We start from the raw sequence: 25162 nt of genomic DNA on the forward strand, positions 1-25162 counted from the left end.
TCAGTTTCTCAAGCGTAACACCCTTTGTCAACATATCAGCAGGGTTCTTGCTTCCACATATCTTTTCAAGTAACAACTGTCCGTCATCTAACAATGACCGTATGAAGTGGTACCTGATCTGAATGTGCTTGGTCCTGGAATGGAATGCTGGATTCTTGGCAAGGAATATGGCACTCTGACTGTCACTGTAGAGAGTGCCTTTCTGATTCTTCTTACCCAATTCTTCCAAGAAGCCTTGTAGCCATACCATCTCCTTTGCAGCCTCTGACACTGCAATATACTCAGCTTCTGTTGTAGACAAAGAAACTGTTTTCTGTAAATTAGAACCCCATGACACTGCAGTACCACCAAGTGTATAAACAAAGCCCGTGGTACTCTTTCTGCTGTCAATATCTCCAGCTAAATCAGCATCAACATAGCCCTGCACCTCCAAGCTCTCTCCAGAGAAACATAAACAGGTTTCTGAGGAACCCTTTAGGTACCTCAAAATCCACTTCACTGCTTCCCAATGTTGCTTTCCTGGGTTACTCATGTATCTACTCACAACTCCCACTGCATGGGCAATATCCGGTCTTGTACAAACCATAGCATACATAAGTGAACCAATGGCTGAGGCATAAGGAACCTTACTCATGTAATCTCGTTCCTCCTCTGACTCTGGTGACTGATTCTTGCTGAGTCTGAAGTGACTTGCCAAGGGTGTGCCAACTGGTTTGGCCTTGTCCATGTTGAACCTGCTGAGTACCTTTTTCACATACTCAGCCTGTGAGAGTCTCAACGTACCTCTGACTCTGTCTCTGACAATTCTCATGCCAAGGATTTGCTTTGCAGCTCCCAAATCCTTTATTGCAAAGTGCTCTGACATCTGCTTCTTCAGATTATTGATCTCATCAATACTAGCCCCTGCAATAAGCATGTCATCCACATACAACAGCAAAATAATATAAGAATTGCCAAAATGCCTGACATAGCAACAGTGATCTGCCTGACATCTAATATACCCTGCACTGTGCATAAAGTTGTCAAATTTCTTGTACCACTGTCTAGGAGCTTGTTTCAGGCCATACAAGCTCTTCTTCAGTCTGCAAACTGAACCTTCCTTTCCCTGTACCACAAACCCCTCAGGCTGGTGCATGTAGATGTCTTCTTCAAGGTCTCCATGAAGAAAAGCTGTCTTCACATCTAACTGCTCAAGAAATAGATCTTCAGTGGCAACCATAGCCAGTACCATCCTGATAGTTGTGATCTTTACCACAGGAGAAAAGATCTCAGAGTAGTCAATACCCTGCTTCTGCTGAAAGCCTTTTACAACAAGTCTAGCCTTGTACCTCTTACTGCCATCATGCTCAGTTTTCACCCGGTACACCCACTTGTTGTGTAATGCCTTCTTCCCTGATGGAAGTTCTGTCAACTCCCATGTCTGATTCCCTAACAAGGAATCCATCTCGTCTTTCATGGCCAGCTCCCACTTGCTAGAATTCTCATCTTGCAAGGTTTCTTCATAACTCTGCGGTTCTCCACCATCTGTCAACAGAATGTAATTCAAAGTAGGTGAGAAACGCTGTGGGGGACGTATAGTCCTAACTGACCTGCGAACTGCAACTGTAGGAGTAGACGGTTCTGAAATTGCCTGCGGAATAATAGGAATGGGTGTACTGGACCCACTCTCCCCGTCACTCTCATTTCTACACTGCACTGTGACCTCTGGTAGGTCATCCAATCCTACAAACTCAGACTCCTGAGGAGCTACTACAGGAACTGTACTCGACTTATCCTTGTACATCATTTTCTCATTGAAAATTACATTCCTGCTTCTTATGATTTTCCGACCCTGATCATCCCAGAAACGATAGCCAAATGCCTCGTCTCCATAGCCAATGAAATAGCATTTCTTTGACTTAGCCTCAAGCTTACTACGAGCATCAGAATCAACAAGCACATAAGAAAGACAACCAAAGGTTTTAAGGTGAGAAAACTTAACCTCTTTCCCGCTCCAAACCTCCTCAGGCAATCCACAATCCAGTGGAACTGATGGCCCTCTGTTTATCAAATAAACGGCAGTGCTGACTGCATCTGCCCAGAAAGTGGGTGGTAGTCCAGCGTGCAACCTCATGCTTCTAGCACGCTCATTAATGGTCCTGTTCATACGCTCAGCAACTCCATTTTGCTGTGGTGTCCCAGGAATGGTCTTCTCCATTCTGATACCCTGAGCTGCACAGTACTCCTTGAACCCGCCATCAACATACTCACCACCATTGTCAGACCTCAAACACTTCAGTTTCAAGCCTGTCTCTGTCTCAACCATGGCTTTCCAAGTTTTGAAAACATCAAATACTTCAGATTTATGTTTCAAAAAATAAATCCATACCTTTCTACTATGGTCATCAATGAACGTAACATAGTAGCGAGAACCTCCAAGAGATGCAACTGGAGAAGGACCCCACACATCTGTGTGCACAAGATCAAGTCTTCCTGTCTTTGGCGTCCTGCCACTTTTCAAGAAGCTGACCTTCTTTTGCTTCCCCATAACACAACTCTCACACATACCGAGATCAACTGTCTTCAGTTCTGGTAGCTTGCCTCTAGACAGAAGTTCCGTCATGCCCTTCTGACTCATATGGCCAAGCCTACAATGCCACAAATCTGCTGTGCTCTCTGCAACGGTAGTAGCAATAGTGTCAATTAAACCAGTAGTCATATAAAGTGTACCAGTTTTCTTACCCCGAGCTAGTACCAATGCCCCTTTTGTGACCTTCCAGGTGCTATCTGAGAACACCACTGAATGACCACACTCATCAAGCTGCCCAACAGAAATGAGGTTCTTCTTCAACTCAGGAATGTGCCTGACCTTTTGCAAGGTCCATTTGTTCTTGCCAGGGAGTGCAATGTCAATGTCTCCCATCCCCACTACGTTCAAAGCCTCACCATCAGCCAAATATACCTTCCCAAAATCACCTGCAACATAATTCCTCATTAGTTCCCGGTGGGAAGATGTATGGAAGGAAGCCCCTGAATCCAGTATCCAGTCATCAACTGGACTATGAACTGCAAGCAATAGTGCATCCTGTACTTCTTTAGTTACCACATTAGCACTATCATTCTCCGTCTTCTTGGGGTTTTTACAGTTTTTCTTTATGTGGCCAGCTTTGCCACAATTCCAGCAAGTTGCCTGCTGACCAGGCCTCGACTTGCTCTTGCCCCTATACTTTGATTTTGATCTTCCTCTGTTTGAATTCCTGTCATGTGATCTCCCTCGAGATTCAACATTCAGGGCTGAACTCAAACCCGAGGTCTCGCCTGAATCTTTCCTGCGCACCTCCTCAGCCAAAATCAAATCACGAATATCATCATACTTCAGTTTATTTTTACCAGCAGAATTACTAACAGCCATTCTCATGGCTTCCCAACTATTTGGCAATGAAGCCAATAGTATCAGTGCACGTATCTCATCATCAAATTCAATTTCAACAGACGACAATTGATTTGTGATAGTATTAAAATCATTCAGATGTTGTGCAACAGACGTACTATCTGCCATTTTCAAATTGAATAACTTTTTCATCAGATGTACCTTGTTATTCGCTGACGGCTTTTCATACATACCTGACAAAGCCGCCATGAGATCCGCCGTCGTCTTCTCCTTGATGACGTTGTGTGCAATGGATCTCGACAAGGTTAATCGAATAACCCCCAGAACCTGTCGATCCAACAGATTCCAACTAGCATCATCCATCTTTTCCGGTTGCTGCCCCAATAGTGGAAGATGGAGTTTCTTCCCATAGAGGTAGTCCTCTATCTGCATCCTCCAGTATCCAAAATCCGTGCCATCAAACTTCTCGATCCCCGATACCTTCAATTCATCTCCAGCCATCGTTTCTCCTCAGACCCGAACCTTGGCTCTTGATACCAATTGTTGTGAAAAAACGATGACAATGAATTGAAAAATAACACCGAATGAGAAAACGATCACACACGCAATCACACACGACACAAGATGTACGTGGTTCGGCAAATTGCCTACGTCCACGGGAGCTGCAGAGGATTTTTATTATTGAAGAATCACACTACAAGATGGGTCACAACACTGTTCATCCACAGTATTTTCGTAGCTGCTCTGTTACAGACTTAAGAGGCAAAAATCATATTTATAGTTCAAACGGCGGAATCCCTAAATCGTATGTTCGCTCGAGCGGCGTGTCGAGCGCGCGTCGAGCGAACTTCCCTTCCGCATCCCGCTCGAGCCCACTGTCGAGCTGACGTCGAGCGTTCGACTCTGCCTGATTTCGCTCGAGCGGCCAATGCCTCCGCTTGAGCGAACTCCTCCTGCTCGAGCTCACTGTCGAGCCAACATCGAGCGTTCGACTCTGCCTGACTTCGCTCGAGCGGCCAATGCCTCCGCTCAAGCGGTGTGGACCAGACTCCACATTCCTCAACAGATTGAAGCTGAGATTTTCTAATGGGTGGGAAGTTGGAGCTTCTATGGGGTTGTAGTGATTTCTGTTAGCTGGGATGTATTCGGGAAGAATACATCTCATCAGAACTTTTTTCCAGATGAGTTATGTGGGATAAGGAAATAAAGAGTTGTCCATTGTCATGGAGAGTGATTTTATTGAGTACAGAGTCCAAAAAAGGTTCAAAAAATTAACCAATGGTGTGACTTAACCAAACCTGTTAGATAACCACTAAGGCTTGGTTTTGGAGACTGCAATGCACTCCATATAACTTAACCAAACCTGTTTCATAGTCAAGGAAGCATATGACTAGTGAATTGAAATCCTGATAATTATGGCACATTAAATATAATGAACCTTATCCTTCGGTTTATAACACATGGTTACTATATTGGGCAGGTCATGCTGCATGTTGTTAACCAGCCATTCAATACAAACAGCTAGTTCAGAAGTTCTCTATCCCTTGGATTACCAACCTCGTAAGGTGGGGTGTTACCAACAACAGCATTGGTCCAGTACAAGATCAGTCAAATTGGTAAACTAGTTTCCGTATGTTAGGTTGAGATTATTAAACTGCATAGTTTGTTTGAAAGTGCAGATGTAGGACCTACTTACTTGCATGCCTAACTCCAAACTGCAAAATAACATGTTGTGTCGTATAATATAGAGGGAAGCTGTTAAGAGTATTAGTTTTGTGCCAATACTCATTTATTCTCTGCTGCATAGGTTGCTTTGGAAAATGACCCCATACATGGTGTAACATTAAAGGCTGTCTAAATGTTTGAAGAGTTGTCTTAAGTAATTATATTAAGACAGGGTTCCCAATGGTTAGGACTTGTTTCCAATTTTCTGAAATACCTATTATTCAAGTTGATATTGCTCTACTATTATTTGCATAGGCCATAAATTGGCAAAATGATAGATTTATTGGCAGTGTTTTACTCCCAATAAAAATGATTTTGATTAAGAATTATGCGTTATGGCTACTCATCTAGGTGGAATGATATTCAAGGGGTGTCCATATGTTATATGGAACAATTTTCATCATGTTCTGTGTAGAGCTGTCTAAATGACATGAGTAGCCAATTTAGATAGATATTGGTAAATTCAAGTTTTGGGTTTTTCTTTTCTTCCCACTTAATATATATTAATCCTGGAATTGCATGCAGTGTTTTTGATGTCCGTAATATTACATTCAAGTTTACTTTCTGTATGATGCAGAATGTTTGATAGAATTTGTAAGTTTTAATTTATATTTATTGCTTGATATTTTGATACATGAACTGACTCAGTCACCACAATTGTGTAATGTAATACAGCCATTTAGGCTGTAGATAATTTTCTAATTTGGTTGTTAAACTGTCAATGAATTGGAAGTTGGCTTACTAGATGGAACAAAGTGGGAGAGGAAAGGGTAGAGGAGTTCGACACTTTAAAAGACGACGTGGACCTTTTTCAAGAGGCCGACCGCGGCCTCCACTTATTTCCTGATGGAGTCAGCGAGAGACTCAAGGCGAGAGCTCCAATGAGTCAACACAGCCACCCTCCATGGAAAGAAATACTGTCAACGCCAATCCAATACCAACAACGGACACAAATAGAGACAATATTTTGAGTTGGAGTCAGCGAGAGGGTGTGCATGAGAGATTAGATGAGTCAACACAACCACCCTCCGGAGAAAGAAATGTTGTCAATGCCGATCCAATACCAACAGCAGACACCAATAGGGAGGATATTTGGCGATGGAGTCAACGAGAGGGTCAAGGCGAGAGCTATGATGAGGCAACACAGCCACCATCCGTATTCAGAAATAATGTGAACACCAATCCAATACCAACAGCGGACACTAATAGAGACCCAATTTGGCGATGGTTAATGCGAGAGGTTAATGGGGAAATGCATGATGAGTCAACACAGCCACCACCCATAGAAAGATATCCTGTCTACGCCACTCCAATGCCGAAAGCCGACACTAATAGAGACAATATTTGGCGATGGAGTCAACGAGAGGGTCAAGGTGAGAGCTATGATGAGTCAACACAACCACCGATCATTCAAATAAATACTCCCATAACTGATCCGATTCCGAGCGCCATTTCTACTAGAGATAATATTGGTAAGCCATAAGTTGTGTTATTCATGTACCTGAATTTTCATATGACCTGCAATATATCTTTATTGATATGTTAAACTAATTGTTAGTTTGTTCTCAGTAAATAATTGCTGAATAATTTTCTGGTGTTAATGACATAGAGGACGAAGCAATGGTTCCCGACACAAACATTGGTCAGCAGAAACGTGGACGTGGGCCCGCTAAGTGTACGGAGTTCGATAAATTGAGGAGGCATGGGAAAGTACCCTTGAAAATAAATGATGGGGAAACAGCACCTTGCTGTGAGAATGCCTCATTCTTTACAACACGAGTAACGTGGATTTTAAAACATCATGCGGACATGAGCTTCGCAAGATGGATGGATGTACCCAAGTCCGTTAAGGATGAGTTGATTGACAGGGTCAGGGTAAGACAATATACACAGCTGTTGTTCAGTTGTAAGGAAGGCCACTTAACAATGGTTTTGATGACCACAGTTTTTTTATGTGTAGGGTGACTTTGAATTAGATTGGGAACTTAAGAACCATCGGTTGGCAGTTTGGAAGCAGCTGCGTAAGAGATTTAACGCCTTCCACCATGAGCTTCACAAGAAGTATTTGGCATATGCGAGCCATGAGGAGGCATTGGCTGGTGGGACAAGCTTGGTCTCGCCCTTGGTATGGGTTAAGCTATGTGGCCGATGGGGAAGTGACCACTTCAAGGTATGTTAAAGCTTCGGTATTTTGGGCTACCATATGGTAATTACAATATAAACAAGCCTTGCCAAAATGCATCTCTGCTGGCAGAAAAATAACCTGTTTATTTGAATTTGGCAGAAAATCTCAAACATAAATAAGGAGAATCGTAAGAAGCTGAAGATTAATCACACTGCAGGGCGGAAATCGTTTGTGAGGATCCTAGAGGAAAAGGTATAGGCAATTTCCCGTTTGCTTCAATTAATTTCAAGCTCATTATGGTGTTTTAAGCTCTATATCACAATTTCTACTGGATTATCCAAATAAACACACAGACGGTTCTGTTAAGATCAGTGATTGGAGGTAGCAATTGTTTGCAATCTGAAATTAACTATCACCCAACGAATTTTTGCATAAAAAATCAGTTTTAAATACCTAGCTGGATTATGTAACATATGTTTAAGAATTTTTTATCAAGCAGAGACGGACATATAAGTGGAGAGTAGGTGGAGAATTTCTGTCTTACGGTTGCATGCAAAAATATGAGACCATATACAAGTTAGGTTAAGGGTTAAGACACGAAAAGATGGAATGCGTAGAAGTCCACAAGGTGTTGTTGTAAGATGGGTGTTATGTCTTGACGGCTATGCTGTTTTCCAGATTGTGATATCTCTGTCTATATTAGCTGTGCAACCACTTATGCTCACATAGAAATGTTAAATTAAAGGGTTGCGGGTGATAGTTATAAACATGAAACTGTTAGACTTTGCCACTAGATTATTAAATTGCTGTATATTTTGCATCTCTGCTGAATCATATTAAAAGCACCAAGTTGGGTTAATTAAAAAAAATCCATAGCACATCCTACCTAGACGACTAGAGATTTTGTAACTGTGGCTGTAAACTAGGGAATTCACTGCAGGTTTTAACAGTTGATTATACATCATCAGTACTTTCATTTATGGTTGTTGAACCATGTAACTAAATTGTCATTTTAATTATAATAGCGATCTGAAGGAGCAAACTTAGTGGACTTCTACAAAGCAGTCCGTTGGTCAAAGAAAAATGATAGATTTGTCACAGATGCCAGTGAAGATATTTATGTAAGTCATCTCAAATCCTTCAACCTAGATAGACAATTTGGCATAGTTAAAAAACCTTGTAAACAATGTTCGGAAACCATTGTTTCATAACTGAAAAAAAAAATATCCGGATTTTACTTCATGTGCAGAAAGAGATGGCTGGAAAGATGGATGACTTAGCCCCTGAGAATCGCACTGATGAGGCAGCTAAGGCTGTCTTTAGGGAGGTACTTGGGCATAGGCGGGGATATGCACGAGGCCTCGGAGAGATGGTGATACCAGAGTCTACAAGAGAAAAGGACGTGTTACAAGCTAAAGAGTATGCAATGTTAGTGGAAAAACATAAGAAAGATGCGGAGGACTACAAGAGTCAACTAGACCGTGTGAGGGAAGAAATGCGAGTGGTTGTGGAGCGTCAAATTGAAACTGATGCTCTTTTGAGGAGTTTCATGGCTTCATTTCAGTCACGTGAGGGGGACGGAGTTCGGGGGAGGCAGTTACCCCCGAACTGAAGCAAAACCCTTTTAGATGTTTTTTGATTATTTTGGGTGCCTTTTTTGTGGGTTAATATGATGCATGCTTACTACTTGCTTTTTGGGAAAGGAGGAGAGGGTGGCTGGGGGAAAACATATAAATATATAGATATATATATATATGTGTAGCAATCTGCAGGCTGAACATGGCCTTCTGAAATTGGTTGAACTGGTCCTTTTTTTTGGAAGCCAAAAGGGCAGGTGTGGGATGGTTGGGGGCCGGGAGGAAAGTGATTTCTCTAGCTGGGGCTGTATTAGATGGTTAATGAACAGACTAGTTTGTTTTAAGCATGTAAGTTAGCATATTAGGGGAGAAGTTGGAGATTACATATTTGAAGCAGAATTATAAAAACAACAATATGTAAGTATGACAATTTTGACAACAACTCGTGAATTTACTTGGTCACACTCTCTCAATTATTAAGAAGATAAATGATAGAGGGATTGTTGGTATGCAGGTACTGCATAGACCCGTGGTCGGCAATTGGTAGCCTTTGGGCTGTTGCAACTGGACAGCAATGTGGGGGACAACAAACGTGTAAGTGCAGAAGCCCAAATCGAAATGTTCAAGTGTAATGCTTTGATGTGGACATGTCTGGTAAGCACTCTGGTTTCCCCAACAAGGTTAGAAAAATTACAAAATTTAATGTTTCAGAGGGATGTCTGTGTTGTAGTGAAGCCAGCAAAACCTGAAATTGGCATGATTTGTTGATTCATGTTTCTGAAATGTCTTACACAAATAATTATGATAATTGAAGTTATGAGCTAGGATTTGATAAAACTGGCCTGTGCATGTCATGCATGTTTATTTTGAAATAACTGGTTCTGTATTTTACTTTGCATTGTAGTTTGATCTAAATTTGAAAATGCCAAATAGATATAAGATGACAAAACTGGTCATAACCATCAATTTCCCGTTTATCAATCCTTAGCTCAATATATGCAATAATATCAATTGGGTTCAGACTGATTCATGTTGATCAGCTACAGATATAGGGCAGCACTTGAATTTAGGACAAATTTTAATTAACTACTTATGAATATACGGGGTGGGCTACACATAATAGAGATATTTCTTAAAGGTAGTAATTCAGCATATGCTTGAAAAAAAGTGATATCAAAATGGTCCTAAACAATTTTGTTTAAAACATTTTGATGTCCTGACCAATCTGAGTACCAGAAGCAATTCTTAACTAGGCAGGTTGCTGAATATGTAATAATTCATGTTAACCACAAAGTCATTAAAGGATTTTTGCATGTTCATTAATAATTGCCCTTAACTATATATTTATTGAAATGTATACCTCGATTGAATGTAAAAAGGTAATTGGAATGCAGGTGGTTGGACGTAATGTGAAGCAATTTTTTGATATTAATGGGCGGCCACTTTGGCCATTTTGTTGGAGGGCTATATATGTTAATTAAGAAGTTCCACCCACTCCGGTTCTGTCATGTGTAGGGCTATGCTGCAATGTGTGATGACAGTTCAGAGGGCATTTGGCCAAAAGGTTCATTGAGTACCATGCAATTACAATATATCAGTTAGGGTAGATCTAATGTGTAAGAGATCAGTCTCTCCTCTCTTTCTATGTGTGAATAACATGAATGCACCAGTGTATATATATGGAAATTGAAAGTTTAAATACATGTGTTTGATTGTGCGGATGGTACTAGTTACTAGGGGCTGGGCAGTTGTAAGGAAGTAAGAAATATGTGATATTGAACAGGGGATTTTTGTTTGTACAATGTCACTGGTTTCAGAGCTTGATGATCAATGAAGCTGTGTTTTTGTATGGCTATATGATGTTTGGGTTGCAACAGTTTTATTTTTAGATGGTTCTTATGCAGATTCAATTGCTCTCTCGTTATGCAATGTTACAACTTATAGTATATGACAACTGCATTCTAGACATTCCAGATTTTGGTCTATAAATTGCATAAGGATGAGACCCACATAGCAATTTCATAGTGAATGCATTAACAGGGGTGTTTAGGTGGTCTATATATGCAATTAGCTAGGAATCTATGAATCTGCTTGTTTATTAATGAAAATAACTTTATTGAAATTTATTCAACTGGATATATAAAATATATAAGATTGTTGTGGTCTTCATGCATCTAGTAATTTTCCCAGAAACAGTTACTGACATATTGGCAATGATAAATAAGTTAAGCTATGAGTTCTATAAATCCTGATGTAGAACACAGTTGAGATTCCTGTGTCTTATCGTATGTATATTTATGATAATATTTGGATAAACTTATATGATCTATAGAAAATGTTACCAAGATAATGACTAATATTATCTTGTAATTATTTATCAAAAAAAAATATTATCTTGTAATGCAATGATCTACTGACAATGAATATGGTATACTCTAATATTATGATATACTTATTAATTAAAGTAGCAGCAGGAAAAAACGTGTAAATGCATGTTACTGGTAATATTGTATAGTCTGTGGGGAGAAATGTAGTACACAAAATAGTGGTGAACTGGTTTATTAGATCAATGGCAGGAAATTGACAATTTCAGATATATATTCACATATATCTTGTAAAATAAATCGATGCAACAAACACACAGTTCTGCTGGAAAAGCCTTTAATATGTTGTAAAATAAATCGATGCAACAGCTGGGACCAATTAAAGGTAATTAAGTAAAGCATTTTGCAACTTCCAAAATATCTTCGCTGGGACTATCGCTACATGCAGCGGCAAAATATGGACCAATTAAAGGTAATTAAGTAAAGCATTTTGCAACTTCCAAAATATCTTCGCTGGGACTATCGCTACATGCAGCGGCAAAATATGGACGCTAGCTGGGAAAAAGACAGGTTCGAATAATCATGCTTCCGTGTTGCGTCAGAACTCTTTCCGTTGAGAAGGAAGGCATGGCAGCGATTTTCCAAAGCCGGTTCAACTATTGTTCTGTCGGCGGCACAGAAGAAACCCGTCTACTTTCTACCTCGTTGAGAAAAGACAGCATCAGCGAAATAACTAGTATTTGTGGTGGATGGGCTGCCGACGTAACGATACAAGTCACAGCGAATTGCAGATTCAGTCGAAGATGCAATCGATAATTGCAGCGGCATCTTTGGGGGATTGCGACGTTGTAAATCGACCCAAACAATTAAGTGCAGCGATTACAATCGGTTCTCCTAACGGCAGTTGCAGCGGCTTTCCTCTGTTTTTCCCATCAGTAAAATACGATGGAAAACATCTGCTGAACCAACGAATGTGGACATCAGTTGAGTTCCAGCAGTTGCAACGAAACTAAGGCGTCCAAGGTGCGACGAATCCAAAATTGTTGATACAGGCCAGATGCTGTGTTTTATAGGGTGAATTCCGAAGGATTTAAAAGCTGGAACAGGGCATATTTGTTGTAGTGACGTGAGTTCAAAGGCATGTATAGATTGGGTAAATTGGGTATGGCTTCCATCTAGTATCGTTAGAGTGGTTTTTTTAATAGGGAAAATCCCCCTAATTTATTACCAACTTAAGGTGGAGGAAAACCAAACTTACATCAAACAATCAACCAAAATCAAAGCTATGAAACAAACAATAAATAGCCAAAATAATGACAAGAATTAAATTTAGAGACTGGAAAAATCCAATTTCTCTAAATGAATAATTCCTTTAAAGAGCCTTGGCAAATTTTAGCTTCCCTCGTAGCAAATATTCCTCTCCATCTCGCACTGTCGTGCAAAAAAATCTGCCGCTTGATTACCATCCCGCTATTAGTGAACCACTATAAAATTAATCCTCTCAATTGCAGCAAGTAAATCATCTTTACTCTCAAAAGTCCCATAAATATGACAGTGCATCTACCCCCAAGAAGCCAATCTACTACCAACCTAGAGTCACTTTCAATGATGATATTAAAATAGTTAAGCCTTTTGCATAATACAATCCCCGATGTAATAACCCGTAACTCAGCCCCATTATTAGTTATAGTTGTTTTGTGTGGTCTTTGTAATGGGTAGGAGTGTTTTATTTGTAAGGTGTGTTGTTTATTTGTTTAAAAGTTTTCTTCCCGTTATAAATGATGGTGAATAAAGATTTAAAAAATTGAGGTAAAAAATATTTTATAATTTTATAAAATAATTTTATTGTCATAATTGTGAACGGATTGTTAATCATTGTCGGGGTAAGAAGACTCCGTTAAAACCGTTAAGGAGTTAAAGAGTGACGGTAAAAGTATGGTTGTTCCCAACTACCATTCACGTGAAAAGTCAGTGCGTAAAAGTGAAAAACACAATATTTTACTGTACGAAAAAGTTAAGAAGCGGGAATCTTCATGCTAAGATGGTCACGCTCTCTATGCCGACCGTTAGATGATAATCTTGGTCCTTCATTGGACTTGGATTTCAACTTTGTTTATTACGAGGACAAAACAGGCCTTTCACAACCGATCAACGCCTACAGCTACAAGGTACAAAGTAGCAAAACCTTTCCTTTTTTAATCCGCTGGAAACTCGGAAAACCTTAGAAAGCAGTGAAACTGCATCGACCATCAAATCTGACAGTTGATGGGAAAAACAAAAGCAAAAACAAAACCCAGCAAGTCTGACACTTTAATTTTTTTACCCATTTTCTGTCTCTATAAGTAAGTACTGACTGATTTTTCCCTAGTTAGATAGACATTATTCCAGGGCGTCAGGGAGACAATAGAAAGCTGATGAATCGATGGGAGGGCTGAGCAATTAGAAGAAGAGAAAGGAAGGAATCATCAGATCAATAGCTAAGCTTTACCTAATTTCAATATCAATGGCCACAGAAACAAAAAGCAGTGTGGTGAGGGTGAAGCCGAGCCATCAAGATGGTTCTTCGAAAGCAAAGGTTGATTCTTCTTCTGCCAACAAGAAGAAGATTGAGAGCTCAAACAAGCAGCCTGTTGATTCAAAGCAGAAATCTGTGACTACTGTCGTAAAAACTGAGGTACCCATCTTGAAATTTCATTGCTTTTTGCGATTGAGATATGTTTGATTGTGTTCTGTCTAGCGTGTCAATGATGTTGTTCTCAATTGTGCCATCTGGGTATGTTGGGTTAAGGAATTTATTTGTATGTGGTCTTTATGCCTTTGAATTTGCAGTGGACGGGGAGGATTTGGATTTTGGAGTTTCGGGGTCATTTGACTCCTTTTTTTTTTTTTTTTTTTTTTTTTTTAACGATTTTAGGTGGATTTGTTTATATAGGTGCGGTTTTATAAATCAATTTGTATAATTTACAATGAACTGGGGTTTTTTGGGCGCCCCGCCTCTTGCCGCCGGCGGGGGGGAGGGGGGGGTGTTTGTCATATGGAGGTAGTCCTCAATGGAATCTGGTCCTGTTTATCTGAAAACCTCTCCTTCTCTCTGTCAATTGCATTAATCTCATATTCAGTGCTACAAATTTTAATTGGTTCTGCTCAATGTGAAGGTAAAATCGAAAACAGCATCAGCATCAGCAAAAACAACAACAAAGACAACTACCAAAGTAAGAGAGAATAAAGTGTGCACTTTGCCTGGCTAGAAATATGATCCTCCTGAAGAGGTTCTGTGCCCATGGCAATGGATGGGGTGATCGGGATTTTGGAGTTCCTTTGTCGTTTTCAGTGGTCTTGGTGGATTGGGTTATATACGGATGTGGTTTTTGTAAAATTTTCCATGGATTGGTTTTTTTATAAAGGGGGAGTTGTCATATGGATGTGGTCCTAAATGAGTTCTGGTCCTTGTTATCTGAAATCTCTCCTTTTCCCTATCAATTGGATAAATCTCATTGAGTGCTATAAATCTTAATAAGTTTTGCTAAATGTGAAGGTAAAACCAAAAACAGCATCAGCATCAGCATCAGCATCAGCAAAATCAACAAAAACTACTACCAAAGTAAGAGAGAAGAAAGTGTACACTTTGCCTGGCCAGAAATATGATCCTCCTGAAGAGGTTCTGTAACCATGAAAATTAGTCTCAGTTCTTTTCTAGGAAAATGCTTATGGTGATATAGCGCCACTTATACCTTGTGTGTTTTGCTGCTTTATATTGACAGAGAGAACCACTGAGGATTTTCTATGAGTCATTGTCGCAACAGATCCCCACAAGTGAGATGGCAGAATTCTGGTGAGCTTTCTGTCCATTCTTACAGCTCTTCATCCTCATTTCAAACTGATGGAGCGTATGTGAAGCTCACTTGTAGAACCTTTTCATATGTTAAATATGGAACTTGCTTTAATTCTGTCCATTGCTCATTACTGAGACCGTTGGAATTGGACTGTTCTTTCTGGTTCCTACTTGGGATTTTGTAAGTTGTTTCCTTAGACCATTGGAAATTTGGACGTAGACCATACCCCAGGTTGAAGGACGGAGCCTCACCTTGCAGTAGCAAGGCTGCAAGGTGTTCGTTTTAATAAATTTCTTGTATGTGAAAGGTATGCTCGTTAGTTAGAAATTTAAAATGAGATTCTTTGGGCCATTGGATACGCTAATATCGACAAAATCAATCTTGGATGAATTCTCAGATGTAGTGAGGAGCCAAAACCGGCCATATTTTGAGGTCATGTGATTGTTGGTTTGGCTATATTGCAACTAGGTCATTGCTCTTCGTTTTAATTGTGTGCCTCAGCTAGCTTCTTGTTTGAAGGGATTGCATAAGTATTCTTTAATAACTACTTATATTAAAAGGAAGAAGTATTCTTTAATAGCTAGGATGACAACTTCACGCTTAATACGAAGGTAGCACAGTCAAAGAAAAAGTAGAGAGAAATGCTTAGCATCCCGATATTGGTCCGAGCATTTCTCCCAACAATTTTTATTTTTTATTTTTTTGTATTTTTTTTTTTAACTTAGTGATTAAATAAATATTTTTTATTGATATTATATATATTTTTTTAAATGTTTAAAGATATGAACAAAATGAATTAGAAAAAACATTTGATCTTGTCGATCGGTAGCCATCCTCGTGTGGCACGGCTCAAAAGTAAATTGATTATCAGAATAGTTAACTAATTCTTTAGAAAATACAGCTGTTCCATTCTTTAGCATTGAAAAAAAAAAAAAAAAAACTACTCATTCTTTAGAAAATACAGTACAATTTCTGACTCTGGTCTTTATGCTGTGTCCTTCACTACCTGTAAGTGTTGACTCTTGACCCTGGTTTAAGTGAATGCGTGTCAGCAATTAAGGAGCTTTTGATTCTAGTTGATAGTTGCTTCTATGCTTCACGTAAACCTAAATGATTGAAGTATAGTTTGGTTATATAGTTTAGATAAAATGAAATGTATACATTAAAAAATTAAAAATACACATCTTCCCAGAACTCATAATTCCACGACTTAGAGAGAGAAGCTCTCCCTTCTCTCTAGGCTAAAAGATCAGAAGCGTCCGAGGGAGGAGGAGCTTCGGCTCCTCCCTCCCTCCCCCCCAACCTTTTCCAGTTTTCTTTTTCGTTTTGGTCAGTAAGAGTCGGTCTTCTTCTCTGTTTCCGTTAGGTCTTCTTTTTCGTTTCGGTCTTCTCTGTTTCTGTTTTGGTCAATAAGAACCGTTTTGGCTGTGATTTGGTGGTTGAAAGGCCACCACCAGAGGCGGCGTCCCGAGGCCTCTACCTTCTTATTTCACCTATCTGGGCGGAGATTCATTTCTTGAAGGGGTGGAGGTTCTCGGTTTCCTTTTGGCCGATGTTCCTCGACTATTAGGTATAGTCTCCTGTGGGGACATTTCGGAGGGATACGGTGTGAGTGTGGGTAGGGTATCTTGCTCCGGAGATGATGGTTTTGCATGATGGTTTGGGGTGCTTCCCGCGAGGAAAAGGAGCTCTGTTTTATCCATGGAAAACAGAGGATTTGTTTCGGGTGGTATGCTGAGCTGCATGGAGGGGATTAAGCGGTTTCTGGGAAGGAGTCTGGTCGCAACTCACGGTGGACATCCCTATGGTTGGTGGCCGGAAATCCAACAGTGGCTAGATGGTTGTTTAGTTTTTTCTCTTTTCGTATGGTTGTTAAATCTATCAGTTTGGTTTATTTGGAGTGGGGTGTTTGTAATAAATCTCTCGCTGGCCCTGTTCTGCTGGTTGAAAAATAGAGGTTGGATTGTCTCTGGTTTAGCCTCTGTCAGCCCATAGTGGATGTTATCAGATACGTTGTTTGCAGCTTATTGGTGCTGGAAGAGGTTGCCGGCGATGAAGCTAGTTAGGCGGACTGGAAGGGGATGGGATGATGGTGGAGTGGTCCTTTCATGGTGCGGGGATGCAGGGTGGAGCGGTCCGTAGAGTACCAGAAGCAGATGGGGTGGGCATTCGGCGTGGGCATTCGGCGTGGGCAGACGACGTGTGTGTACGGCGTGGAGAGCAAGTGTTTTTGTCTGTTTGCTTTTCAGTTAGGGTTGTTTGGGTAGTGATGTACTATCGTGCTTTACGTGCTTTCACTTTTCAATTTCGGTTGTTAGTGGGTTTTATTAGGGTATTGAAAATAATTTGAAATAGATTATTCCCTTTCCTCTTTTGGAGGAGTAGGGTGGTTGAGTCCCTTTCCTCTTTTGGAGGAGTAGGGTAGCGAGTCCCTTTCCTCTTTTGGAGGAGTAGGGTAGTGAGTCCTCCCCCTCTTTTGGAAGGTGGGAGTGGCGTGGATTGGTGTCTCATAGACAAGTCGAGATGGACATCTCTGTTTACACAGAGTCTCGCATCTCAAAAGGACTGTGTCTTCAGAGAGTTTCTAAAGTTTTTTTTAGACAGTGTCCGACACTTATTGTGTGCGGGGGAGCTTAAAACAAATGAGTAGTTGGCTTGTAATCAGGGTTGGTACCCAGACTTATTGGTCACAGCTGTAACTTTCTTCATTCAAAAAAAAAAAAAGATAAAATGAAATGTTTTAAATAATAATTAATAAAATATTATTATAATATAATTTATTAATATTAATTTTGTATTAAGATTTGAAAAATTGAATTATTTATTATATTTTGTATGAAAATTTAAAAAAGTTATAATGATTAGATAAAATGAAATTAGATGAGATTGTTTGATTTTTGGTAACAATCTAGTGAGCTTTCTAATAATGGCAAATTTTCTAGTTCTCAGCCATGGGTCAGTGTTCCTGTTAGGCTTTTTTTTTTTTAATCTCTCCTTTGGATCATTTTTTTCTTAAAAGATAAATAATAGCAAATCACCCTTGGATTGTTTATTATTTTTTAATAAATAAATAATGGCAAATCACCATTGGATAGTTTCTTTTTTTTTTTAAAAAAAAAAAAAAGTTCAAAGTTTGATGGGCAATGCCACCTTATCTTAGTCGGGTAAATAGTAAAATAATAGCATAGTTTATAGAATTTTCCTTGTGTAAATTGTCCTCGACAAAGGAAGAAATTGTTGGTGCATGTCCCCTGGCTATAGACACTTCTTTGCTTTATTCTCTATGATATGCTTGTTTAATATATATGTTTGTTGTTAGGAAACTAGATGGTGCTTCCATGTATATTGGCGGTAACTTATCAAAAAAAAAAAAAAAAGTACATTGGCGGTACGCCTGCTAGTTGGGTGCTCCAGACACTATGACCTGACTTGTCGACAAGCTATGGACTCTAGATTCCAAAGCAGCCTAAGCTTTCCTTTCTCATTAGTCCTTGAGCAATCCAACCCATGCAATCTAAGCTTCATCTTATTTACACTGCTACTTATATGCATAATACTATGGTGAGTGTTAGCACTATCAACAGTAAGTAGGATAGATAGACTTCTTCAGTTCCATGGTTTCTTAGTTATTTTTTAATCACTGAACTGATTTACATTGCCAACTTCTCTCAGTGAGTTTCCTTCCTCCCTCTCCCCATTGCCCCCACAGTGTGTGTGCTTGATAGTTGTTACAGACCCCTTACATTGTAAATCATATGATCAACGGGCACCTATTTGATCAACTGGAACTTAGATCTGGTCTGGGCTGCAGGCAATGTGTTTAAGCCAGTGGCTATATAAGGGTTGGCCTTCACCATGACTCCAATGCCCTAAGTTGAAGTTCGCCATTGTATTAGTTCATATCCTCTAAGTTCCTTTTCACAGCATTCTCTGATTACATGGGTTCAATGTGTGAAAATAAAGTTTAGATGCACCAAATGCCCCTACATGTTTTACTAAAATGCCTAGATGAAAGTCTAGCATCTGTTGATTTATCATTTCCAACCCTATGGGTTAAAGTCATTGATCAGAATTGTCTTCCCAAAGCTAACTTTCTTCATTGCTTTTATATTTTTCACTAGCACCATTTGTAGTTGTTGACATGTTGTGACACATCGGATACTGTCATTTCTTCCATATGCACGTGAAACCTAACAGCCAACTACAAGCTGACTTGCAAGAGCATTCATCCCTTCCATTGAGGTGATCAATGTCAAGAATTGATTTTCAAGAGAAATAAATTCGAAATAAATTCATGGGAAGGAGTTTCTTAAAGCTTTTGGAATAGTTACCTAAAGGGTTCTTTTGTGATATCATTTGAATGGGATATGCAGTTAATGGCCCTTAGCAAAATGGCAGCACCCCTGCTCCTTGGGGGACCATGGGGTCCATGGTTGGGGGGTTCAATTCCCTCCAAGTAGCAAAAAAAAAAAGAGAAAAGAATGTGCTATCAGTAAAGTATCTCTCATGTGCTGTATGCATGTTATTACTTGAAAATTATTCTATAACGTTGAAGATGCAGTATTTAATACTTTACTTCTCCCAACTGTGTAAAATAATTAGCGCTGAGTTATGAAAAAAGTATAATATATTTTCAATTTCAGGATGATGGAGCATGGCTTGCTTTCCCCTGAAAGAGCTAAAAAGGCATATGAGAAGAAGCAGAGAAGGCAGAAACAACTTCGGATGGGAACTCCTATTAAATCTCTAAAACCACCAAGCAAACCTCAGAGTTCACAGAAGCAGCAGCAGGCATCAAAGAATGGCATTTTAAAAGCGAAGAAAAGAATAATTAATGACAGTGACGACGACGACGACGAATTCATTTTGAGTCCCAAGAGAAGGAAAGGGTAAGAAGAAAAGGCCCTCTCACCATCTGATCAATTGCAGTAGTGTAATACTTGAATTTGCTTCATTTAGATTCCTTTACATTTTAACTGCAAAAAGCCAGATGTCTTTAAACAATCTAACAATTGATAGACCATGACTTTCTTTACATTTTCTTAACTAGTGGGAATAATGACCAAAAACAAATAATGAAATCCGCTTCTATTTGGTTGTTCTCTACTTGACGATGTTCCAAGTTTATATCATCTATCTTAGCACCGAAGATCTGAAATCGATCGGCTATTTCTGGGTTTTTGGCTCCAGAATTCTGCTTCTTCCATGTGTTAAATCTTCTCTGTCACGTGCTCACAACGTGTAGCATGGGAAGCCAAAAATGGAGGGCGAAATTTCTAACTAAGAATCAACCGAACATGATTTCTGTCGTTATTCTTATTACTATTTTTTTTCATTTTTTTCCTTCTTTTTGGGGATCGAGGAAGCTGGAACCTTATAGGGGCTTTGAATTCGGTTCAGTCCACGAAATGAAGAAGAAATGAACAGGCAGAAACACATCTACTTCATATATATATATATATGAATGTGTATATGTATGTATGTATGTATATGTCCGCCAACAGCTTGATTCATCATCATCATCACGATGCAGAGAGTTAATTTTGGTTTAAAAAAAAAAAAAATTGTGTTATCCTTCATGCACGGCAATATTATTGCTTATGCATTAAATGAACGATGAAGCCCCATGATGATACAGTGACCCTGCCCTTCCTCTTCATCATCAGTCTCTTCATATATAAATACAACCACGTGTACTGGACAATGAATATGGCGATCGATGTCAAATGGTTGTCAATAGTTAATGCAATTAATATGATCAAGACGATCATGTCTTCTAATAGGTTCGTGTTGAATAAAAGCTAGGCCAGGGTCGAACTGGTCCTGCGATGCCCCGGCCTGCTCACTCAAGTCCCACATTGGCTGTGAGAAGAATGATAGGTCAGTTACCGATCGAATATTGAATATGATCATCAATTCCTTATAATTCGGCGGATCTGAGTTTTATAACCTTTCTAAGAAAACTCGAACATATATAATCGACTAATCCTTTTAAAAGTAAACGTCCAGCTAGTACAAGTGATTTTAGCTTATCTTAAAGAGATGAAGCGTTACTTGTTTGGGAATATTGTTGATAGCTTTCAATGTGTAGGGACAGTACTACTCAGTCAATCAGTTAACTCCAGGTTGTGCTGAATGATGGAAGCTAAATGCGTGTTTTTCGCTCTTTCAAGGTGGCAAGGTCTTATATATTTTGTTCAGCTCAATAATATATGAGTTTTGCTACATGATACAATCATTTTTATATACTCCTTGCACAACCCATTAATGTAATTGACCAAATCAATTATTTTATATTAAAAAAAGTGACGCAATTAATCACATTAGTAGAATAGGTAACAAATACGTAAAAATAATTACATAAATAATTTTTAATTATATATAAAAACAATTTATTATTATTATTTTTTATATTTTTGAAACAATAGGTGCATATGTATATGATCATGATCAATATGATGATGATTGGGAAACACTTCCATTTACTACATCTAAAATATTTAGGGAAAATGAACCGTCGTCCTTGCATATTGCAGGTACATGCAGGAAGGAAACTCATAACACGTCTCCTAAAACAGTATGTGTCTGAGGTACGTACACATGCTGACAAACATGCATGTAGGGAACTGGATTGAAAACCAGACCAAGGCAGCAGGTAAAGATTTTCATGACCTTTTATCAATTTATACAGCTTGAGAAATAAAATTTGGAACATAATCTCGTCACATCTCAATGCTTTCTACATTCCAGGCATGGTGGGCAAGCCTATGAGCTGCCTCATTTCCCAGTTGATTGATATGTTGAACTTGGCAACCTTTGAACAGCTTCATTAGGTTCTTTGTTTCTTAACAGGTTCCCCAGAATTGATGAAGATTCCTTGCATCTTGTAGCTCCTTTACCATTAGCAAACTGTCACTTTTAAGAATAAGTTAAGTAATACCCATGTTGACACAAAGTTGAAGACCTTTAAACATTGCTAATAATTCAATAGATTTTGGATCATTAACCTCATTTTCCATTTTGCTGGCAGCTATAACTATTTCTCCTTTATCATCTCTGAGGATAGCGCCTATCCTTGCTTTGTGATGATCGAAGAACATAACTCCATCCACATTTAATTTTAGACAACCTTGTGGGGCGGTTTCCAAAAACAATAAGCCTGTGTCTTTGGGCTTGAAAGAGTTTTAAGCACTTTATGGATCTTCTGCAAATATAAGGCATGTTCAATCACTTGTCTCAGCTTTACATAAATTTTATCATCCACCATCTTATTTCTGCGCTATCAGATGCCCCAAGCTATTAAAGAAAAAATTGACAAGGCATCGATGTTGCCTTTCTCCTTACCTCTCAGTGCAATATTCATCACGTTCTAATTACTGTCCAATTTTTCCAATTCGGATTGATGCTTATTCCAGTGCTCTCTTATGGGTAGGACAATAGAATAGTGCATGTGATAGATCTTCCATTTTTTCTTGATAGAAGCAACACCTTTCTTTCAGAATTAACATTTCTCCTCTTGAGATTATACTGAGTGGGCAAACCTTAATTGCATGCTCACCAAGCAAATACCTTGACTTTGGTAGTTTTTCGTGACCTTTTCTTGATTGTCCGACCAAGTACAGACTTATTGGGTGTTTTCAGATTAGGCCTCTCATTAGACAAAGCCCAGATTAAGATCCTACTTGGGCTAGTTTTTTTCTCAATTACATTATTTCAAACACAAGTATACATGAGGCCGGTAGGATCGCACACGTTCTATAAAAATAAATTTATAAATTAGTGTGATTTTATATAATATATTAGATCTATTTTATAATAAAAATAATTTTACAATCTAATTACGTATAATTACATTAAGCTACACTAGTTTATAAATTTACTTTTGTGAGATCTTTTTGTGACTAAAATATTTTTCTTTATATATATATATAATATACACGTACCCAACTATGCAATATTAAAAATAATTAAATCTTGTATTAATACATAAGCTATGCTATATATATATTACACACATTTTACTCTCATGGTTGTGTTGATGTGATACAGTTCATCAACTATCAAGTTCTTATTTTTAAAATAATAAATTCAAAATTTATGGACTAGCTAGCTAGCTTTCCGTTGCAAACTTCCTCTAGACACCGTACGTTATATATATATACACATGTGACATATCCCAGCTAGTGTCATAGAAAAGAATTCCTTATGTTTATAAACGTTGGGATTGGAAATTAAAATTTTAAATTATAATAATGACATGATGCAGAAATTAGTTCTTTAAATCGGGGATGGTTGTAACAGTGGCAAGGGCCTTGGACGGTTTCTATCTTCTATGACCCGAGAAGTTACAGAATCATGATATGACGAATCAAAATTTGTGGCCATGAATTTAGCTCATTTTAGGTACCCTATTGTTTTGTACGTCTGAGAGCGACAGACGGATTCATATATAAATCAACTGATCTTATAAATCTTGGACTTATAATTGATTATGGGTCCAAATTTACTTCTCAACAACAGCTCATTTTTGCAGGTGCAATATCAACATCATCTACAAGTAGTAGTACGTAGTACTACAATATTATCTGTAAAATTAATTAGAACGTGAGAAAGACATCCCGGCTTGCTAGCAGTAGCTGAGATCGACCGATCACATGAACAATTACTAAAGAATTAAAACATGCTTGAGCGCCTAGCTAGCTAGTTAGAATGTATAGAATGTACAATTATAACTTATTTTAAAAGTTTAAACTGATAGAAAGATGTAGATTTAATTATTATATTTTGTTTTAATTCTCCTCCTCACGTGTGGATCAGACTCTTCCTGATCAATAAGTGAGTTTCACATGTGAAATATTTAATTAAATAAAATAGAGTAAGAGTCAGAATTTTTTCTTTCTTGAGAAAAAGAATACAAGAAACAATTATAATCAAGAAGTTGGCAAGGCATTTGATCGACTATTGGGAGAGACACTTTTGATCATCGATGATCTCTAACCTAATCACAAGAGTCATGCATACATATATAGAAACATAATTTATTGTCATCTTGCTAACATATATAAATTGTACGTCCGTCGTTTATATTAAACCGGTCAGTCGTACGATCGATCTCATGATCAATTGATATCACGTACGTACAATTGAACGTCTGTCGGAAGTCGTGTTATTGTAAGATGTCACGCTCAAAAGTAGTACCACTGATTCAGAGAATGCGTGAACAAAGCAAAACGATTGCAATTTGCAAGCCCATGTGAATGGATGTACAAATTAATCGTTTAGTTTTAAATTTCTTTAATATATACGTAGAGGTTCCCCCCACCCCACACCATTAATTTTATAAATATTGCTGGCCGGGGAGATCATCAAGTCGTTTTTGAAAACTGGGGTAAGTTCATTTATTAGCTGGATTAATGCACCATGCACGCAGTCGTGGCGAGATCCCACATTTGGTCGCACCGGTGCACCGTGGCCGGGTGCGACATAGCTCGTAATGTGGTTGGGACCCAGATGGGGCGCGGGGTGGGTGTGGGTCGTAAGGTGCATCATGCATACATGGCTGAGTTGTTGAAATTAAGGATCAGTCGAGAACGTCAATGCAACCGTTAGCAGTCTACTCGATCTATGGAAACCAATCATGTATATATAAGCCAATCGGTGGGTATAGGACTCCAGAAAATTTAAAGAAGCATCTATTCTTCAAACTGGCTTTATTATATGTTATCTTGAAATTATGGCATCGCCTAAACGTACAGAAGATTTATAGAGAGATGTCCAAAAATTAATGCCTCTCTCTCTCTCTCTCTCTCTCTCTCTCTCTCTCTCTCTCTCTCTCTCTCTCTCTCTCTCTCTCTCTCTCTCTCTCTCTATATATATATGTGTATATATCTGCCTTTTCTGTTTTGTTAATTCACTATAAGATTTCATAATCATTCACGTCATGACATTTAATTTCCCGCATAATGATAACATGATTATCCTCGATCGGGTTAAGAGTGTAAGACATATATCAAATCTTTCTAACCATGATTTAACATTAATCCATAAGATTATTACAGTCATTGGTCACATTTATCAATCACCAATCTTTTTTGTTTGTTTCAACTTTGAAGTACCTGGTAATTTTGAGTCGGGGCCGAATGAATACAGGCCTCATGTTCTTTATTACCGAAGTGACATTTTATTCATGTTCTGATGAGGCCAGCCTA

General features: G+C 38.7%; 2 protein-coding genes across 3 annotated transcripts; both read left to right on the plus strand.

The window, feature by feature from the left end:
• Positions 1 to 6843: 6843 nt before the first annotated feature.
• LOC122319419 lies at positions 6844 to 8833 on the plus strand. Its single transcript, XM_043137483.1, has 5 exons — positions 6844 to 6970; positions 7056 to 7265; positions 7380 to 7472; positions 8246 to 8341; positions 8470 to 8833. Exons 1-5 carry the CDS (start codon positions 6905 to 6907, stop codon positions 8830 to 8832), a joined length of 828 nt encoding a protein of 275 aa, XP_042993417.1. The 5' UTR covers positions 6844 to 6904; the 3' UTR covers position 8833.
• Positions 8834 to 13306: 4473 nt separating this feature from the next.
• Positions 13307 to 20060, plus strand: LOC122319145. 2 transcript variants are annotated; one of them, XM_043137079.1, is made up of 5 exons: positions 13309 to 13795; positions 14277 to 14333; positions 14657 to 14779; positions 14883 to 14953; positions 19598 to 20060. In XM_043137079.1, exons 1-5 carry the CDS (start codon positions 13625 to 13627, stop codon positions 19845 to 19847), a joined length of 672 nt encoding a protein of 223 aa, XP_042993013.1. In that variant the 5' UTR covers positions 13309 to 13624; the 3' UTR covers positions 19848 to 20060. The 2 variants fall into 2 exon arrangements, with proteins under 2 accessions (XP_042993014.1, XP_042993013.1); XM_043137080.1 differs by lacking the exon at positions 14277 to 14333 and having other exon boundaries at positions 13307 to 13795.
• Positions 20061 to 25162: the final 5102 nt, after the last annotated feature.

The sequence above is a fragment of the Carya illinoinensis genome, chromosome 8 (assembly GCF_018687715.1).
Source record: "Carya illinoinensis cultivar Pawnee chromosome 8, C.illinoinensisPawnee_v1, whole genome shotgun sequence".
NCBI classification, from domain to species: domain Eukaryota; kingdom Viridiplantae; phylum Streptophyta; class Magnoliopsida; order Fagales; family Juglandaceae; genus Carya; species Carya illinoinensis.